Below are 19088 nucleotides of genomic sequence, written 5' to 3'. Positions count from 1 at the left end.
TCCCAAAGTGACTTGTTATGTTGGGCAATTCAATTTATAATCCAGGTCAGAAATATTTTACTGAGGCATACCTGTAATTTAACACGCAGGGAGAAAAAGAGTTCAGGGGCAGAAAAGCAACTATCCTACAGTATACCCCTTAGTTTAGATATGGCACTTAATTTACTCTGCTTTTAGTAGTCATGCCTAGGATTTGCCACACTGCAAGAAATGAGTGACTATGGTGACAGAGTGTTACAAAATTCTTTTGTAGAGATTGATAGGCCTATGATGCATGTATACAATTTTCTTTAATGTTAAGATTAATTTTTTAAGCTGGGCATGGTGGTGGCTCACGCCTGTAATCCCAGCACTTTGAGAGGCCAAGGCAGGAGGATCACCAGAGGTCAGGAGTTCGAGACCAGCCTGGCCAACATGGTGAAAACCCATCTCTACTAAAAATACAAAAATTAGCTGGATGTGGTGGCGTGCTCCTGTAATCCTAGCTACTCAGGAGGCTGAGGTACGATAGTTGCTCGAATCTAGGAAGTGAAGGTTGCAGTGAGCTAAGATTACGCCCCTGCACTCCAGCCTGGACAACAGAGTGACACTTTGTCTGAAAATAAAATAAAATTAAAATGATTAACTTTTTATTTGAAAAATACCAAATTATATTCCTTTTTATAGGAAAATGCTCTGTCATAAGTTTTTCTTTCCCTGTCCACCATGGTCCTGGTTAGGAAAAAGTAATCCCTGTGCCAACTCTCAGAGTTCACAGCCAATACTGGACTACTGAGGGCAGACCCAAAAATGGATGATGGATGAACATGGGAGACAAGCAGGTGACAACTCCAGGGGCACACTGGGTTCTCTGTTAGTGAAAATAGCCTATTATGGTAACTGGCATATAGTAGATCTCAGTAATTTTTGTTTGATGGCTTATTTTTAGGTTCAGCATGTGCATAGTGGTCATTGCCAAGTGCGAGGGGGGTGGAATTTCACTTTGAGAGACAGAGTACCAAACAAGTCTCGACAGAAATTGTCAACATAGGGATAGGTGTTTCTCTTTGGTGTTGTTGCTTTTAATGTGCAAATGTAGCTGTAAGTCATAGAAATGTCATATTTCTCTGACGCTGTTAAGAAGCACACACAAGCATTTAATTACCAATTCCGAAAATACTCATTAATTATTACATCTTTCTGAGGGCAACTTTTGAAAGGTTAATTTTGAAAATACTTTTTAATTATATATTCCAGAGGAAATATATATTTTCCATCTTTCATGAATGATGTTAACAAATCTATTAATGAAATTATAGTAAAAGTTGTGATATTTTTCTTTTCTTTTTTTTTTTTTTGAGACGGAGTCTCGCTGTGTCGCCCAGGCTGGAGTGCAGTGGCGCAATCTCGGCTCACTGCCAGCTCCGCCTCCCGAGTTCATGCCATTCTCCTGCCTCAGCCTCCCCCAGTAGCTGGGACTACAGGCGCCCACCACCATGCCCGGCTAATTTTTTGTGTTTTTAGTAGAGACAGGGTTTCACCATGTTGGCCAGGATGGTCTCAATCTCCTGACCTTGTGATCCATCCGCCTCGGCCTCCCAAAGTGCTGGGATTACAGGCGTGAGCCACCACACCCGGCCCCGATGTTTTTCAATTAAGTTGGCCATGCTTGTTTTATTTATTTATTTTTTCACATCGGATATTGCTTATGTAAAATTTTCTTTAAGATTATCAGTAGAGCTTAGACCTGGAGGAAACTCTCCTGGATTCTTTCTCTAAATGCCCTCTTTCCACTGGAGCAAAGCAATCACAATGTGTTCCTCTTTTCCTGGATGTTTTCTCATATCACCTAAAGGGCGTAGATTCCTTTCCAGTTATTTCAGTAAAAAGTAGAATGAATGAATACAAATACACATAAACACACACACTATATTTTAAACCAATCATGTTTAGAGACTTCTTGAGTAAATGCCAGTAATAAAGGAGTAGGCAGGAGATGGAGAAGAGACACAGAACAGGTATGGTATACACCAGGGGTGTCCAATCTTTTGGCTTCCCTGGGCCACATTGGAAGAAGAAGTCTTGGGCAACACATAAAATACAGTAATAGGAACGATAGCTGATGAGCTTAAAAAAAATCCTCCCCCCCCCAAATCTTACAATGTTTTAAGAAAGTTTACGAATTTATGTTGGGCCACATTCAAAGCCATCCTGAGCCCACATCCTGGGCCCACAGGCCACAGGTTGAACAAGCTTGTTCTACACAGATGTGGCTTGGGGAGAAATGCTATAGGAGTGGAGTGATAAGACAGAAGGCTCAGAATATCACAGCTCCAGGCAAGGACAGAGATACCTGAAGATGGAAGAACCAGTACATGGGAACACTCTTGGAAGCTGAGCCCCATTATTCCTCGGCCACCTCGGCACCACTTTCTTGGAATTCCTTTTCTTTTGAGACAGGGTCTCACTCTGTTGCCCAGGTTGGAGTGCAGTGGCACCATCATACCTCACTACAGCCTCGACATCGTGGGCTCCAGCAATCCTTCCGCCTCAGCCTCCGAAGTAGCTGGGCCCATGTAGGCACCACCACACCAGACTAATTATTTTATTTTTTATAGAGATGGAGTCCCCTATGTTGCTCATGCTGGTCTTGAACTCCTGGGCTTAAGCAATCCTCCTGCCCCTGGCCTCCAAAGTGCTGGGATTACAGGTGTGAACCATCATGCCTCTCACCTTTACCTTGTCTTAGGTATACCACTGGCCTTTAAAACAGTGCTTAGCTAGCAGTTCAGTAGCCTTTCAAAAGATGGGACAAGTTTCTGGACCCCTGCCCTTCTTGGGGTGTCATGTTTGGGGCTGGGGTGGGGAATGGAGGCTGAACAGCTGCTCCAGGACCTGGTACACAAGAAGCCATGGCTCAGCCATCAGCCACCAGCCCAGGACCCAGCTTTCACCTGTTTGCAGTAGCTGATGCCCCTTTTGTAGAATATGGCCCCTCATATTCAATTGCTAGTGGAGGAAAATGAGAAATCTGGGCCCAGGATCAGAAGAATTGAGTTCCAGTCCTCATTGCCATCAACTAGCTGAGCAACCGTGCTACTGCCTGCCACCCTCTGGACCTCAGTTTGCTCATCTGGAAAGTGAAGGGCCTGGTCCCTGCCAGAGCTGGCTCTATAATTACCACTTGCAAAGCCAAGTGTGTTCCGCACTTGGCAGCAGGCTCTACTTTACATAACCTGATCTACTGACTAAAAATTGTTCTACAAAATGCACTGCGCTTACATAGAAGACGGAATGCCTGTTTGAATGTGTTCTTTATGTAGGAAGACTATGAGGGCCTGTCTTACGGGTGGACTCTAAAAATGATCACCTCTCCTCTTTAAAGGATGTCCCAAGAGGCCTCCATCAGCTTCCTAGCTAATCCACCCCAATTATTTAATTGGGGAAATACTTCATTACTTGTAACTCAAGAGCGTTTGATAGTTTCCTCTTCTCCCAGCTTCAGTGGAGATTGATCACTGTCCCCTCCAATATTTCAGAGACTGTAATATAAAACATGATGCCTGAAATGCTCACTAGGGGTTCTTCTTATGTTAGACTACACATTCAGACTCTTGAACCTTCCAGATACCACACGTGGCTTTAGTCAACTCAAAAAGATGTAGGGGGCTGAGTGTGGTGCCCCATGCCTGTAATCCCAGCACTTTGGGAGGCCAAGGCAGGAGGATTGCTTGAGCCCAGGAGCTTGAAGCAGACCAGCATGGGCAATATAGTGAAAGCTCGTCTCATAAAAAATTAGCCAGGCACAGTAATGACATGCGTGTTGTCCCAGCTACTTGAGAGGCTGAGGTGGAAGAATTGCTTAAGCCCAGGAGTTTGAGGTTATAGTGAGCTGTGATTGCACCACTCTGTACTCCATCCTGGGACACAGAGTGAGACCTTGTCTTAAAAAAAAAAAAAAAAAAAAAAAAAAAAAAGAGGAGAAGAAGAAGCTGGGCATGCACGTGTCTCATGCCTGTTATCCCAGCACTTTGGGAAGCTGAGGTGAGAGGATCACTTGAGCCCAGGGGTTCAAGACTAGCCTGGGAAACATGGTGAGACCTTGTCTCTACGAAAGAAAAAAGAAAAACCAAAAAAAAAAAAATTAAAAAGAGAAAGGAGGTAGAGCACATATACCAGGTATATTTGAAAGATCAAAGTACACTGAAGTAGACCAGGAATGAGATTGCATAACTCACAAAGCCCTTCAGAGCCTGGCCCCTACTCCCACCCTCACAGACAGATACATTCTTATCTTTGCAGATTGTGTTTCTTCCTTCAAAGGCCCTATCCGTGATCTTTTCTGACTGATAAACTCCTATTCGTCTTTTGATACCCCGCTCAAATGTTGCTTCCTTTGTGAAGCCTTCCAGAACGATTGTTGACAGAATGTTTTCCTCCATGTCCTTCTTTTTTGTTTGTTTTTGTTGTCATTGTTGTTTTGGAGGGAGAGGTGGGATCTGACTATGTTACCCAGTCTGATCAACCTAGTATGTTGCCCGAGCTTCTGGGCTCTATTAATCCTCTCCGCTTGCCCTCCCAAAGTACTGGGATGACAGGTGTGAGCCACCACAGCTGGCTTCCTTCATGTTCTTAGGGAACTTGGTCCTTGCCTCCATTGGAAGAGTTGAGGTTGAAGTTATTTGCTTATGGAATTAATCTCTGACTTATTACTCAACTCCCTGAGAGTGGGCACTGAAAAAAGTGTCTGTTGGCTAGGCGTAGTGGCTCATGCCTGTAATCCCAGCACTTTGGGAGGCCAAGGCAGGAGGGTGAGCTCAGGGATTCAAGACCAGCCTAGGCAACATAGCAAGACCCCATCTCTACAAAATAAAGAAAAAATTTTTTTAAATGTTTGTGGAATGATGCATTTGTCCAACAAGTATTTGTTGAGTGTATACCATGTGACAAATACTGTTCCAGGGTTAGGGATAAATAATCGTGTTTATGCTGGTTCTCAAAGGGTGAGGAAATTTTGTAACGTGAAGGAAGGGAGAGAAACAGAGACTAGAGAGCTGTTCACAAAGTGCTATCTTCCTAGACAAGTAGCTCTTCTATATTCCCCTGCCTCCCTTGGGGTGTTGGGTGTGGTTATGTGACAAGTTCTAAGCCAATATGATGTGGGGGGAAATGAGGTGCAGTAATACCAGACTTGATTCATAAAAAATCTCTCTTGCAAAATCCTCCATATTCTTTGGCTTTCTACTGGATTGATGCAGAGCAGTAACGACCTTGAAAACAAAACAGGAAGGACCTGAATCACCACTTTATGGGGGTAGGGGTAGGGGGCTTATCAGGAAGACACGTGAGCAATAATAAATGTGGCTTGATTAGAATATTCAGGTGAGGTCCATTGTCCAAATATCTATTTGTATTGATGCTTTGAGGTCTTTTTTTTTTTTAAAAAACTTGAGACTGTGGATAACAGCAACAAAAAATGATTAGTTAAAAATGACAGATGCTCTATTATGAAATGAGACTTATGTACCATTTAGAGGATATCATGTGAGTTAATTCTCTTCATTAAGAAAATGACAGCCGGGCGCGGTAGCTCACGCCTGTAATCCCAGCACTTTGGGAGGCCGAGGCAGGCGGATCACGAGGTCAGGAGATCGAGACCATCCTGGCTAACAAGGTGAAACCCCGTCTCTACTAAAAATACAAAAAAAAATAGCCGGGCATTGTGGCAGGCACCTGTAGTCCCAGCTACTCGGGAGGCAGAGGCAGGAAAATGGCGTGAACCTGGGAGGCAGAGTTTGCAGTGAGCCAAGATCATGCAACTGCACTCCAGCCTAGGCGACAGAGCGAGACTCCGTCTCAAAAAAAGAAAATGACAGCACTTTGGGAGGTTGAAGCAGGAGGATCACTTGAAGCCAGGAGTTTGAGACCAGCCTGGTGTCAACACAGCAAAACAAGCAAAACCCCATGTCTTAAAAAAAAAAAAAAGCCAGGCGCAGTGGCTCACACCTGTAATCCCAGCACTTTGGGAAGCCGAGGCAGATGGATCACCTGAGGTCAGGAGTTCGAGACCAGCCTGACTAACGTGTTGAAACCCTGTCCCTACTAAAAATACAAAAATTAGCCAGAGAAGTGGTGAGTGCCTGTAATCCCAGCTACTTGGGAGGCTGAGGCAGGAGAATCACTTGAACCGCGGAGGCAGAGGTTGCAGTGAGCCTAGATCGTGCCATTGCATTCCAGCCTGGGTGACAGAGTGAGACTCTGTCTCAAAAAAAAAAAAAAAAAAAAGAAAGAAAGAAAATGGTAAAGACCCTTACTCAGGGCTGGCTAAGAGATGCTTTCAAATCTTAGCCCTGATTCTATTTATTTGCTTTCATATTCCAGGACATGCTTTGCTCTAGGATGCCATGCCACTTCATTGAAATAGGGGCTTAATTTTTACATTCAATAAATTTTGTTGAGGGCTTTTTACATAGCAAAGAAATAAAACAGAGGATTTTCCCTCAGGAAGTTCAGGTGCAGCAAAGGGGCTGGCTGTCCAGTGGGGATTCATTTTTGACTTGGACCCAGTCAGGAGGCTATTGTTTCCACCAAAAGGAAAGAAGCCTCCAAGATTCTTCCCATCACTGCATAAGGGCAGGACACCACAGCCGATTAGAGAATGGAGAGCCTTCACACAAGATAGAAAAGCTGGAGGGTCCCCAAACAAAGAGGAAGTCATATCTGGGGTAATAAATGAGAAGCAGGCCAGGCATGGTGGCTCACACCTGGAATCCAAGCACTTTGGGAGGCCAAGGTGGGAGGATCACTTGAGCCCAGGGCTCATAGCCAGCCTGGGCAGCATAGTGAGACTTCGTCGCTCCAAAATATTTTAAAAATTAGCTGGGTGTGGTGGCATTCACCTATGGTCCCACCACTCAGGAGGCTGAAGTAGGAGGGTTGCTTGAGCCCAGGAGGTCAGGGCTGCAGTGAGCCATGATCATGCCACTGCACTCCAGCCTGGCCAGCATAGCAAGACCCTGTCTCAAAAAAAAAAAAAAAAAAAAAAGAAAGCAGCAGCAGGCATGTTGCAGGTAGTTTTAGATGAGTTACTTTACTGGAGAGAATATGAGAATACTTTATGAAATTTGAACAATGACATAAGTAAATAAAGAGTTTTGCACTTTTGGTAATAAAGGCCATTAACCTGTGAGCTCCAGGACGATGAAGCCTGTGTTTCATCCATCACTCTATTTGCATCTGGCACCAGGTCCTGGTAAATACAGGACACTCTCAGCTTCAAATATATGTCACATTGTTCCTACTGACTATTGAAATATATTACCTCTGTTAATATTTTAACATTAAATGACAGAGAGGTAGGCAATGGAGTCGGACTGCCTGGCTCAGATCCTGGCTGTGTCACTTCCTAGTTATGTGACTGCAGACTAGTTACTTGCCTCTATTTCCCCTACTATAGAACAGGCATAAAAATAGTACCTACTTCATAATTATCGTGAGAATTAAAGGGGTTAATATGTGTGAGGCACAAGAATTGTGCCTGGCGTATAGGGAGTGCTTCATAATATATGAAATATTATTGTTGTTGTTGATTTTCAAACTGGTTCTCTCATCTGGAAGTAGCAGAGAATTTCCTTATTGGCCCACATGTCGTGATTGTGGGCTCAGGAAAAATGTTACCAGGCCTGCAGAAATTATGAGGCCTTTGATGGTTTGCCCCAGGCTTCTGTCTGTGAATAAGAGCACCACATTTCATAGCCCTGAGACTGAGAAGAACACCCCCATATGTCTTCCAGGGCTCTCCCCAACCTAATCTCCAACCTTGCTTTTTGCACCGTGGATTGTCAATTAATGGCAAACTGGAGTTCTCGGAGAACCCTCAGGGAAAACCCAGACAGATCTTGCGCACCTCACCTCCCACAGGTGGCATTTTGTTTATTTAACTGAAGAATTTTTCAATGAAAATGGATTTACCTCCTTTTTAATTTTGTACAATCACAACTAAATAAAACATTGATTTCTCTGAACAATTGTACCAAATTTTATGCACCATTAATATGACATTAACATTACTTATGGTTATGTATTATAAGAAAGAGGACAATATATGATCTCTAATGATTCAGTAAAAATGATGCAAATATCTCAACAAGAGCAAACAGCATAACATTCATTTTTCCCTAGCACAAGAACAAGGAATAAAGAGACCAACCAAGGAAAAGTCCAAGGAGAAATTTAGAAATGGTGCATTAAAAGTTAATGATTTTAAGGTCAAGTGCAGTGGCTCACGCCTGTAATCCCAGCACTTTGCAAGGCCAAAGCGGTAGGATCACTTGAGGTCAGGGGTTCAAGACCAGCTTGGCCAACATGGTGAAACCCTGTCTGTACTAAAAATACAAAATTAGTCGGGCATGGTGGTGCGCACCTGTAATCCCAGCTATTTGGGAGGCTGAGGCAGGAGAATCGCTTGAGCCTGGGAGGCAGAGGTTGCAGTGAGTCGAGATCCCGCCACTGCACTGCAGCCTGGGCGACAGGGTGAGACTCTGTCTCGATAAGAAAAAAATAATAAAATAAAAGTTGATGATCTCAAAATAGCCTTTTAAAAGCGCCACCCCGCCGGAAGTTGAGTTTTCTGCAAGCCATAGGAGACAGCGCCACCTACCGGCCCCGAGATTTGCCCAGCCGTAGAAAGGGGCGGGAGGACAGGGTAGGTTTGGGGGCAAAATGGCACAAAAGAGTTCAGTCTCAAGCGGTTTTGGTGTTGATGCAATCTGGATGCCTGGTCACCTTCTCCATAAAAAGACTTCGAGCTTACTGGGGCTTCTTGTCCACAATGTGACTCTTGGCTTCTAGACTCTCGGAGGAAGGAATGGGAAATGATGTGATGTGACCTCGAGCTGGACCATTAACCAACTCAGTGATCTGAAACAGTGGTTCTCAAACTCCACTGCACATTAGAAGCACCTGGGAGCGCAGGGCGTGGCGGGTGGCTCCTGGGATCCCAGCTACTCAGGAGGCTGAGGGGGGAAATGAGGCCAGGGGTTAGAGGGTGCCGTGAGCCATGATCGTGCCACTGCACTCCAGCCTGGGTGACAGAGGGAGACTCTGTCTAAAAATAATAATAATAATAAACAAAAATTAAAAAAAAACATGCAGGTGAGAGTTTAAATACTCCTGAGATTCAGGTCTGCCTTAGACTGATGAAGTGCTCTGGAATGGGACCCAGGCATCAGTAATTTTTATACCTCCTCAGGGGATCCCAATGTGAAGCTAAGACCTGCTGCTGTCAGGGCAGCAGGCCATCCCGTGCTGTTTCACCCAAAGCCGACCTCAGAGGACCTTCAGTCTAATGCAGAGAGCCAGCAGTGCGACATGTGCGTTTTCTTGTCCTGTCTTAGGGCTGTGCCTAGAAGGTGCCGCTCTCAAGGTTGGAGACAGCTCTACTTAATAGTTCACTCCCCACTTAAAAAATAATAATTAAAAAACCCAGCTTTGTGAAGGTATAATTGACATACACCAAAGTGTACATTTATAAAGTGTACAATTGGACAATGTTTGACATATGTATATACTTGTGAAACCAGTGCCACAATCAAGATAATGATCATATTCTTCAAGGTTGAGCTGCAAGAGTCCTGTTTTACACTCCCATTTCACAATTATTTAATACTTGTTCTATGCCAGGCATTGTGCTGGGTGAGAAGGAACCATGTACAACCACTTCCCTGGGGGAACTGGTTACAGGACCAGTTGGGACATGAAGGGGGCAATTCTACTTGAGAGTGCTGGGGTAGCCAGAGGAGATAATGGTTTAGTTGATCTGGACAGATGGAGGTATTTATCAGGTGCTGTGGTCTAAATGTTTAGGTACCCTCAAGATTCATGTATTAAATCTTAAAGCCTGATATGATGCTATTAGGAGGTGGGACCTTTGGGAAGTTATTAGGTCATGAGGGTGGAGCCCTCATGGATGGGATTAATGTCCTTATAAAAGAGACCCCAGGCCGGGCGCAGTAGCTCATGCCTGTAATCCCAGCACTTTGGGAGGCCGAGGTGGGCAGATCACAAGTTCAGGAAATAGAGACCATCCTGGCTAACATGGTGAAACCGCGTCTCTACTAAAAATACAAAAAATTAGCTGGGCGTGATGGCTGCAGTAGTAGTCCCAACTACTCGGGAGGCTGAGGCAGGAGAATTGCTTGAACCCAAGAGGCAGAGGCTGCAGTAAGCCAAGATCACACCACTGCATTCCAGCCTGGGTGACAGAGCAAGACTCCATCAAAAAAAAACAAAAAACAAAAAACAAAAAACCCAGAGAGATCTCTTGCCCCTTCCAACATGTGAGGTTACAGTGAAAAAATGGCCATCTATGAGGAACTGGGTCCTCACCAGACACCAAATTGGCTGACACCTTGATCTTGGACTTCCCAGCCTCCAGAAATGTGAGAAATAACTTTTGTTGTTTGTAAGCCACTCAGTCTGTGGTAGTTTGTAATACAGCTCAAACAGATTAAGACATTAGGTAGTTGAAGGAAATGGGCATTCCAAAATGGGAAAGCATGAGCATGAGGAAAAGCAAGAGGGAAAGCATGAGCAAAGGAATGGAGGCATGGAGAGATGGTATGTTGGCTGGGCACGATGGCTCATGTCTGTAATCTCAGCACTTTGGGAGGCCAAGGCAGGTGGATTGCTTGAGCTCACGAATTCGAGACCAGCCTGGTGACATGGCAAAACCTCGTCTCTACAAACACACAGAAATTAGCCAGGTGTGGTGGCACATGCCTGTAGTCCCAGCTACTCAGGAGGCCGAGGTGGGAGGATGGTTTAAGCCTGGGAGGCAGTTTGCAATGAGCCAAGATCACACCCCTGCACTCCAGGCTGGGCAACAGAGCCAGATCTTGTCTCAAAAATAAAAATAAAAATAAAAATAAAAATAAATAATAATAACAATAATTAAAGAGGTGGTATGTTTAGCAAACAGCAGGTATGGCCAAAGTGTTAGTGCATTGTGGGGAGGATCATGAGGCAAAGCCAGCACAATCAGCGGCAGTAACTGGATGTCTAGGAGTGCCATGCCACCAGGAGTCTGACTTTATTCTATGAGCTCTATTTCTCAGTGGACGACCCCTGAAAGCTTAAGCAAGGGAGTATCACAATCAGATATGCATTGTAGAAAGTTCACTCTGACGGCCCTCCAAGATGGCAGAACAATTAGTAAGAGAACCTTTGCAAAGGTACCAGCAAGCAGAAACAAATGAATCATATATAGGTCATGTTGCACAATAATCAAAAAGAGCTTTTTGAATCCAAATGCAAAAGCCATTTTCATAAACATTATACATATATATCTTTAGGAGATTATTTTTATTCAAACAATAGCAATGGAAGTCTTTGAAGAATGGCCCAGGAAGCCCAGAATTAGTATGGCTCAGGAACTTTGAGAAGTGACAGGAGTTGGCATGCTCTGGTCCAAAGGGGGATGAGGAAGGGGGAAAGGCCTCTTTAGAAATAGCCTTGTACTAGTACTGAATCCAGAATCATATTTAAATATAAAGAGGGTAATATGCAGGTCAGAAATAGAGTCTGTGATGACAAATTACAGTGGCCAGTCAATTTTAAGTTCTGCCTGCAATAACTCTGCTGCTGTTAACTGATTGGTTTATGGCTAATAGTCTTCAGTGTGGGCATTAATAGCTTATAAGAGTATGTTTCTTGTATGTGATTCACCATTTAGCCATGAGAATACAAGAATAAACATAAGTGGTATCAGTGAGGATTTTTTGACTGCAAATAACAGGAAAAAACTACTCAAACTGGCCTTGTAGCAGAGGAAATTCCAGAGGCGTCAGGTATGGTTTGATCAAGGTGCCAGGTCCATTTCTCTCTGGTTCTCTCAGCTCTTCTCCTGTATGTGTTTCAGCTTTGTCCCCAGCAAAACAGAACCAGTTCAAGACCTCACACCCTCAAGCCCACTTTCCAGAAAAAGAAAGTTTCTCTTTCTCCAAACTTCTTACCAAAGTTTAGGCTTTATTCTAATTGCATCCACTTATGCCACATGTTCACTTTTAGGACAATTACTGTGGCAAGGAGGCATGGGATTTCACTGATTGGCTTGAGCCAACCAGGGCCAACCTCTGTAGGTGGGAGCAGGATCAGCCCCACCCAAAATGCTCGTCATCATAGGGTAGGAGTGGGATGTGCATGGAGGAAGCAAATGTCTACTATGCGGTAGAACGTTACCTTGGGTAATCCAATAACCCCTAATAAGGATAGCAGATACCAATCACTCCCATTTACCATGTGTCACGTTTGCTATTTAAAATGAGACTAACTGCTGTGTGCATCATCAAAACCCCCAAACTCAGCCTGGGCAACATAGTGAGACCCTGTCTCTACCGAAAAAAAAAAAAATTAGCTGGGCATGATAGCACACTCCTGTAGCCCCACCTACTCAGGAGGCTGATATGGGAGGATTGTTTGAACCCAGGAGTTTGAGGCTACAGTGAGTCATGTTCACACTACTGCACTCCAGCCTGGGTGACAGAGCAAGACTGTGTCTCAAAAAAAAAAAAAAGAAAAAAGAAAGAAAAAAAAAAAAAGCCCCAGACACAAGAAAGGACACCATCTAACAAAGGCACTTTATTGCATTACCATTCACAATTAACAGTCAAGAACAAATAATAACAAATAAAATAACTTTTAAGAGGACAAGGCATTAGAAATAAAAAAGGACACTAATAACATTTGTAAAAGCTTGTGCTGGATGTGGTTGCCCCCATTTGTGTGTGTGGTTGTGTGTGTGTGTGTGTGTGGTTGTGTGTTGGTGGCCACAGCTGAGCCTCTGTCACCAGAGAAGGCTGAGGCCCCAATGGCACACCTCAGGAACCTACACCCCGAGGCTGGACAGCTGAACTCCTGAGCACAAGCTCCCTCTTGCACCCTTCGCCGGACAGCATGTCTCCAATTTCAAACTGACCTAAGGCTCTTACTCCTGGGTTTTTTGTTTTTAAAACTTCTCCCAGCCAGTCTTCGGGAGGGCATGATTAGAGAAGTGCTCCTTTGCTGATGGAGGAGGGGACCTAAGGAAGAAGGTGGATCCCAGGTGCCTCCTCTCTAATTGACCCTCCCCGACCAGTTTCCTTTGCCTCTCTTCCTTCTACCAGGTCATGTTTTTGACTCTCTGCCCCTTCTGCCTCCTAGCATTTCAAAAACTGTAGAGTGCACCCCATAGTGGACATTTTTAGTCCAGGCCTTCTAATTAGCATCAAAAAGTTCCTGGATTCCCAGGCACGCCTCCTGAAAAAGCTGAGAGATATGTTTCTTTCCAGTCTTCTTGGGTGAGGCTAGGTTGCAAGCTCTGGGCTGTTCAAAGGTTGCCAGAATCCCTCCATTGGAGGGATAGAAGCAGTATCCCTATTCTGACTTGTCAGAGAGTGAGCTTGTGACCCTTGAAAGATGGCGGGTATCTCTTCTCATCCCCTCGGACCTCCACAGTTGATGCGTATGTCTCCCAGCGGAATTAGGTCACTTAACTCAAGAGCAATGTTTGCCCAGGAGCAAGCAATGCTGGGGAGCTTTCTTCTAGATTGGAAATGGTTCTTGTTGCCCTACCAGGAAAAAAATTAAGAAAACAACCCTAACCATTGTCTCAGTACTTTGTACTGATTGAAGAAAACCACCTCTCTGACAAGCACTAATAGCATCTACTACATTTAATGTCATAGATTCTTATTTAGCAAGCGACCTGGATTCATTGCAAACATTCACAACTTCCATTCAGAGAGGCTGGCAGATGTCAGATGGAAGAAAAACCCCGGAGGCCAGATCTTTACTGGTGCTCGCTTCTCCATCAGTCTTTCTAAACGCTCTAAATAATAGCTTGTACATTGGTTGGGGGCCATGGCGTGTTCCACATTCTTATGATTCTAGACAGAAAGAGAGAGGGAGAGATAATATTCTTAGAAAATACTCCAACAGAAACATATGAGATCATTTAGATCTGTAAATTATTAACATTATTTTCATTAACATTATTTGTCTTCTTCAGCTTTATCCCCTATTCTCCCTATCATTTCTCTCACGTCTCTTCCATTCCCCATCTCTTCCTCAGCTCCCTTTCTCCTCTTCCTTTACCATCTTCCTTCTTTCCATCTCAGTCTCCTGTCACTCTTCCTCCAAAAGTCTCTTGCAGGCTTCCTCCTTTCAACATTTCATTCAATCACACTAAGCAGTGCCAGCTATGATTATCCAATACAAACCCAGTGGGTACAAGCTATTGTCCTTGAAAGTTCTCCCTAGGGAAATACAGTATTGCCAGCCTAAGTAGCTTTATCTCCTTTTTTTAAAAAAAGCTATCTTTTATTATTATTATCATTTGTAAAGATGGGGTCTCATTATTTGCCCAGGCTGGTCTTGAACTCTTGGGCTCAATCAATTCTCCTGCTTCAGGCTCCCAAAGTGCTAGGGGTATGGGATGAACCAACAAACTAAGCTCCATTTTATCTCTTTAGAAGTGGACTGATGCCCAGTTCAGTGGCTCATGCCTGTAATCCCAGCGCTTTGGGAGGACGAGGCGGGAGGATCACTTGAGCTTAGGAATTTGAGACCAGCCTGGGCAACATGGCAGAAACCCCTGCCTCTACAAAAAATACCAAAATTAGCTGGGCATAGTGGCATGCGCCTGTAGTCCCAGCTACTTGGGAGGCTGAGGTAGGAGGATCACTTAAGCCCAGGAGGTTGAGGCTGCAGTGAGCCAAGATCGTACCACTGGACTCAAGTCTGGGTGACAGAGTGAGACCCTGTCTCAAAACAACAACAACAACAAATAGAACTAAAAAGTATATATATATATTGAGTTGCCTTGAGATCAAGCGGCAGGGAAAGAGAGCATTGCCTTACACAGCCTGGTGAAAAGGATCCCACAGAACTATGTTTACATCTAGTGTCCTTCCCTGGTCCTGGCTGAGGACCTAGGTCTTTAAGCAGCCTGAGAAGTGTCATCATAATCTCTGGAGTCATATTCATGGAAGTTGGTAACCTAAAGGGACCTTAGGGGTATCTAAATTAAGCTGCCCTTTTTACAGATGAGAAAATCAAAGGCCAGGGAAATTAAGTGATGTGTCTGAAGTCACATAGATGCTCAGAGTTACAACAGCAGGGAACTTCCTTTTTGATCTCTCTCTCTCTTTCAATTAAGAAAAAGAAAAAGAAAGCCTGCAGGGCAGCCAAGGATTGAAGATCCAGCAACCAGGTCTCTGCTCTGCCCTGGTGCATTCACTCTCAAAAGCAGGAGAAAAAGCCCACTGACTCACCTAATAGTCAGGGCGGGGCATGTTGCTCTGGCTTGCATAGGGATTTTGCATCTGGCTGTCTCTGGAGGCCGCTATCCTGACCTTTGGAAAGATGCTCCCTTCTGCTCCAGGATTGGTGAAGCCTGTCGACCGCAGTTTTAGATTTTGAAAGTCTTCATCAATCAAGTTCTCTTCTTCAATATCCTTCTTTTTGTTATTTGATCTGTAATCAGTAAGAGGAATTAGGACTTGACAATGGCAGAAAGTTTCTTGAAGTAAATGTTAATGTTCTTTTTAGAAATATTTTTAAATTCTGAAATAATTTCACATTTATTTGTAAGTTACAAAATACATATATTACAGTGTTCTCACACACTTATCACCCAGATTCCCCAATTATTAACATTTCTGAACCAATTAAGAATAAGTTGCATAACCAAAAACACTAACAGTTTTTTTATGAAAGAATAAGTTGCAGACTTGATGCCCCACAAATAATGAAATAAAACACTTCATTATTTTATTCAGTGTAGGTTCCCTAAGTTTAAGGTCATGAGCTCTGTGTAGCTACAAAACCTGGACTTCAATGCTGATCCAAAATAACGATCTAATTCCACTGGCCTCATTCATATTTTGCTCCTAATATTAGAAAACAATTTGAGATACAGCATTTCATTCAGCAAAGTCAACATCAAAGAATCACGTTGGTGGGTAAAATGAGTAAAACAAGTTCAAAGACTTGAAATGAGGCCAGGCTCGGTGGCTCACCTCTGTAATCCCAGCACTTTGGGAGGCAGTGGTGGGCAGATCACTTGAGGCCAGGAGTTCGAGACCAGCCTGGCTAACATGGTGAAATGTCATCTCCATTAAAAATATAAAAATTAACCAGGCACAGTGGCACGTGCCTCTAGTCTCAGCTACTCGGGAGGCCAAGGCGGGAGAATCGCTTGAACCTGGGAGGTGGAGGTTGCAGTGAGCCAAGATCATGCCACTGCACTCCAGCCTGGGCGAGAGACCAAGACTCTGTCTCAAGAAAAAAAAAAGAAAAAACAAGAACAAAATATTTTAGGGACCTAAAATCTGTTTATCCTCTCACATTATAGTGGAAAACTACCTATTTTGCCAAAATATAAGATATTAACTAAATGTTAGAAAACAGTAGCTTTAAAAAATCAAAGTGGATCCCCACTTGGCACATTGAGAATGGGAAAGAGATCAGAGCATTTGCCTCCCTGTTAATGGGGGGAACTTTAGTCTATCTAAATATTTGTTGAATAAATGAACTCTACTGCCCTTTCCTTAAGAGAAGAGACCTTAAGGCACCAAGCTAATAGCCATGCAGAGATAACACGTGTGTGTTTGTGTGTGTGTGTGTGTGTGTGTGAGACAGGGTCTTGCTCTGTCACCCAGGCTGGAATGCAGTGGGGTAATCTTGGCTCACCGCAACCTCTGCCTCCCAGTTCAAGGGATTCTCCTGCCTCAGCCTCCTGAGTAGCAGGATTACAGGGGCGCCATCACCATGCCCAGCTAACGAGATAACCTTTCTTAAAAAAAGTTAAAAAAAAAAAAAACTCAGGGGGTTCAGTTGAGGTTGATTTTAGACCATTTGTAGCAGAGTCCTGGACAGGGAAGTGACCTGAATAAAATTGTATTTGACAACTTCAGTGGAGTTAAATACTATTACATTAACAAAGAGTTTTTAATGACATAAGGAAATGGTTGCTATGTCATCTTATGGTGTTAAACCAAAAAAACCTCAACCCAAAATTTTAAAAACACAAAAGATACAAAATTATGTATCTATTATTTTAAAAGATAGAAATAAATCTGGAAGGTTATACCTCAAAATGTTAGTTGCCTCAGCCTGGTGAGTTTTGTGAGTGATTTTTAAATTCCGCCCCTTTACCCACTTCTCTATTTTCTTGATTTTCTTCCATGATCATGCTATTGCTTATATAATAAGACAATTAAGGTAAGGAAAAAAAGTCAGTGGTATTAGAAAGGCCTCTCCTTATCTCCCTTCTCTTGCCCAGGAGAGGCTGAGTGTGTTTGGAAACTAGAGAGTGTCATGCTGGTGGTGCTGTGCCACAGGAAAAGGCCACTTCTGGCAGGTGTGGTGGCTCATGCCTGTAATCCCAGCACTTTGGGAGGCCGAGGTGGGAGGATGGCTTGAGTCCAGGAGTTCGAGACCAACATTGGCAACATAGTGAGACCCCATCTCTCTATAAAAAAAAAAAATTAAAAAGGACACTTTCATCCCATACCTTGCTGTGACAATCAATGCAATTATCATGCTGAGAATGACAACGCCAGCAATGGTGCCCACAATAGTGAGGATCAGCTGAAATTCTGAAAGGGAGAAGAAAATAAGAACAGTCTCCAACAAGCTGGCCCCCAACTGTCTACTGTACAGGTTCGTGTATTCCCAGGGACTCCTGGCTGTGAAGACGATCAGGTTCTGGTCTCCAACCCTCCAGGCCAGGTTCGGTAGTTGGCCTATTTCCTTTAGCATTCCCTCCTCACACCTCCTAATCTGTGTCTTCAGAACTCAATTGGAAAGGGCAGCCTTGCCAGACAAAAGACTGTAAATACAAAGGATGGTGGCAGGGTCTTCCTGGACTTTGTGGGGAGTGGAGTATCAACTGAGGGCCACACCTCCCTCCTTACCTCTTCTGCCTTTGCCTGCCCTCCATACCTCACCTTACTGATAGGCTAAGGAAACTAGGTTGGGGTTAAAAGTCACTGCTAGAGGAGCCAGCTAATGGCTTGATAATAATATCAATGAGGGAAGAGTCTAGACATTCATTATCACCCATTCTCCTCTCCTAACTCTGCCCTGGTTGGCACTATTGACACTTGACTGCGGCTATGAGAAACAATGTAACAGACACACCAGACCGCAAACACTTCATGTGAAAAAAATCTGAGATAATTGGTTTATCTTTTTTTATTGATTCCATGTGGAAATGATATTTTGGATATATGGGTTAAATAAAATATGTTCTTAAAATCAACCTCATCTGTTTCTTTTTACTTCTAACAATTTACCTGAAATTTCTAAAATTTCAAATGAAATGTGTAGCTCACATAATATTTCTGTTGCACAACACTGCTCTAGACCTTTGTCTCTTTCTGCTATATGGCTTCCACAAATGCCGCCTTTAATGTGGATTCATGGAGCCATAGACTAGCAAATCTGGGAAAGACCTCAAAGTTTGTCTGGTCCAAACTTCTCATTTTATAGGTGTGGAAATTGAAAGCCCTGAAGAAAGACTTAGCAAATTATTCCTTGCAATAAAATACAGTAAAAATGGAGAATGTCACTCATCACTATCTTCGTGGCTGGCAGGAAGGCTGCCAGTAATATTTCCTTCATCTTGGAAGACTGATCTTTAGTTCACTATGTAAATTTTAGAATATAAAATAATTGAAAATTTAAAGTTAGTATTGTCTTAATCTGGTGGGGGTGGGGCATGGGAGGGTACAGAATTTGAATTTGCAGCAAAATATCCCAAACCAGTAAATAGCTCTGAGACAAAAGGATTTGAGTATTTAAATGTCTGGTTTCTAGGTCTGCTCTTCTATAACCACCAGAATTTTTGGAATTACTGGTCTTTTATCTCTAGTAGCAGAAGATAATGCATATGGAAGCTAATGAAGGAAATCAACATAATGTTAAGATGCCCTTCTCTGGTCTCAAGCAAGTCCAGAGGTGCCAGCCCACTCCTGGTGCTGAGTTCTGTTATTTTCTGTGGCAGAGGGGCTGCTGTTCATAACCTAAACGTGGGCATGGCATGGCAGGACCCAGAAGGCAAACTGGAG

At 43.6% G+C, this 19088-nt stretch overlaps 1 protein-coding gene across 1 annotated transcript in view; it reads right to left on the bottom strand.

Moving 5' to 3' along the window:
* Positions 1 to 12547: 12547 nt before the first annotated feature.
* Positions 12548 to 19088, bottom strand: part of MUC13 (mucin 13, cell surface associated) — a 53511-nt gene continuing 46970 nt past the window's right edge. The window contains exons 16-18 of the mRNA XM_054551122.2: positions 17531 to 17615; positions 15288 to 15489; positions 12548 to 13901 (exon numbers count right to left, since the gene is read on the bottom strand). Coding sequence (XP_054407097.1) covers positions 15288 to 15489; positions 17531 to 17615 — 287 coding nt within the window. The 3' untranslated portion in view covers positions 12548 to 13901. The remainder of the gene's footprint in view (positions 13902 to 15287; positions 15490 to 17530; positions 17616 to 19088) is intronic.

This window comes from Pongo abelii, chromosome 2 (assembly GCF_028885655.2).
Source record: "Pongo abelii isolate AG06213 chromosome 2, NHGRI_mPonAbe1-v2.0_pri, whole genome shotgun sequence".
Taxonomy (NCBI): Eukaryota; Metazoa; Chordata; class Mammalia; order Primates; family Hominidae; genus Pongo; species Pongo abelii.
The sequence above is the reverse complement of the archived record's forward strand: the minus strand, read 5'-3'. Positions and strand labels throughout refer to the sequence as shown.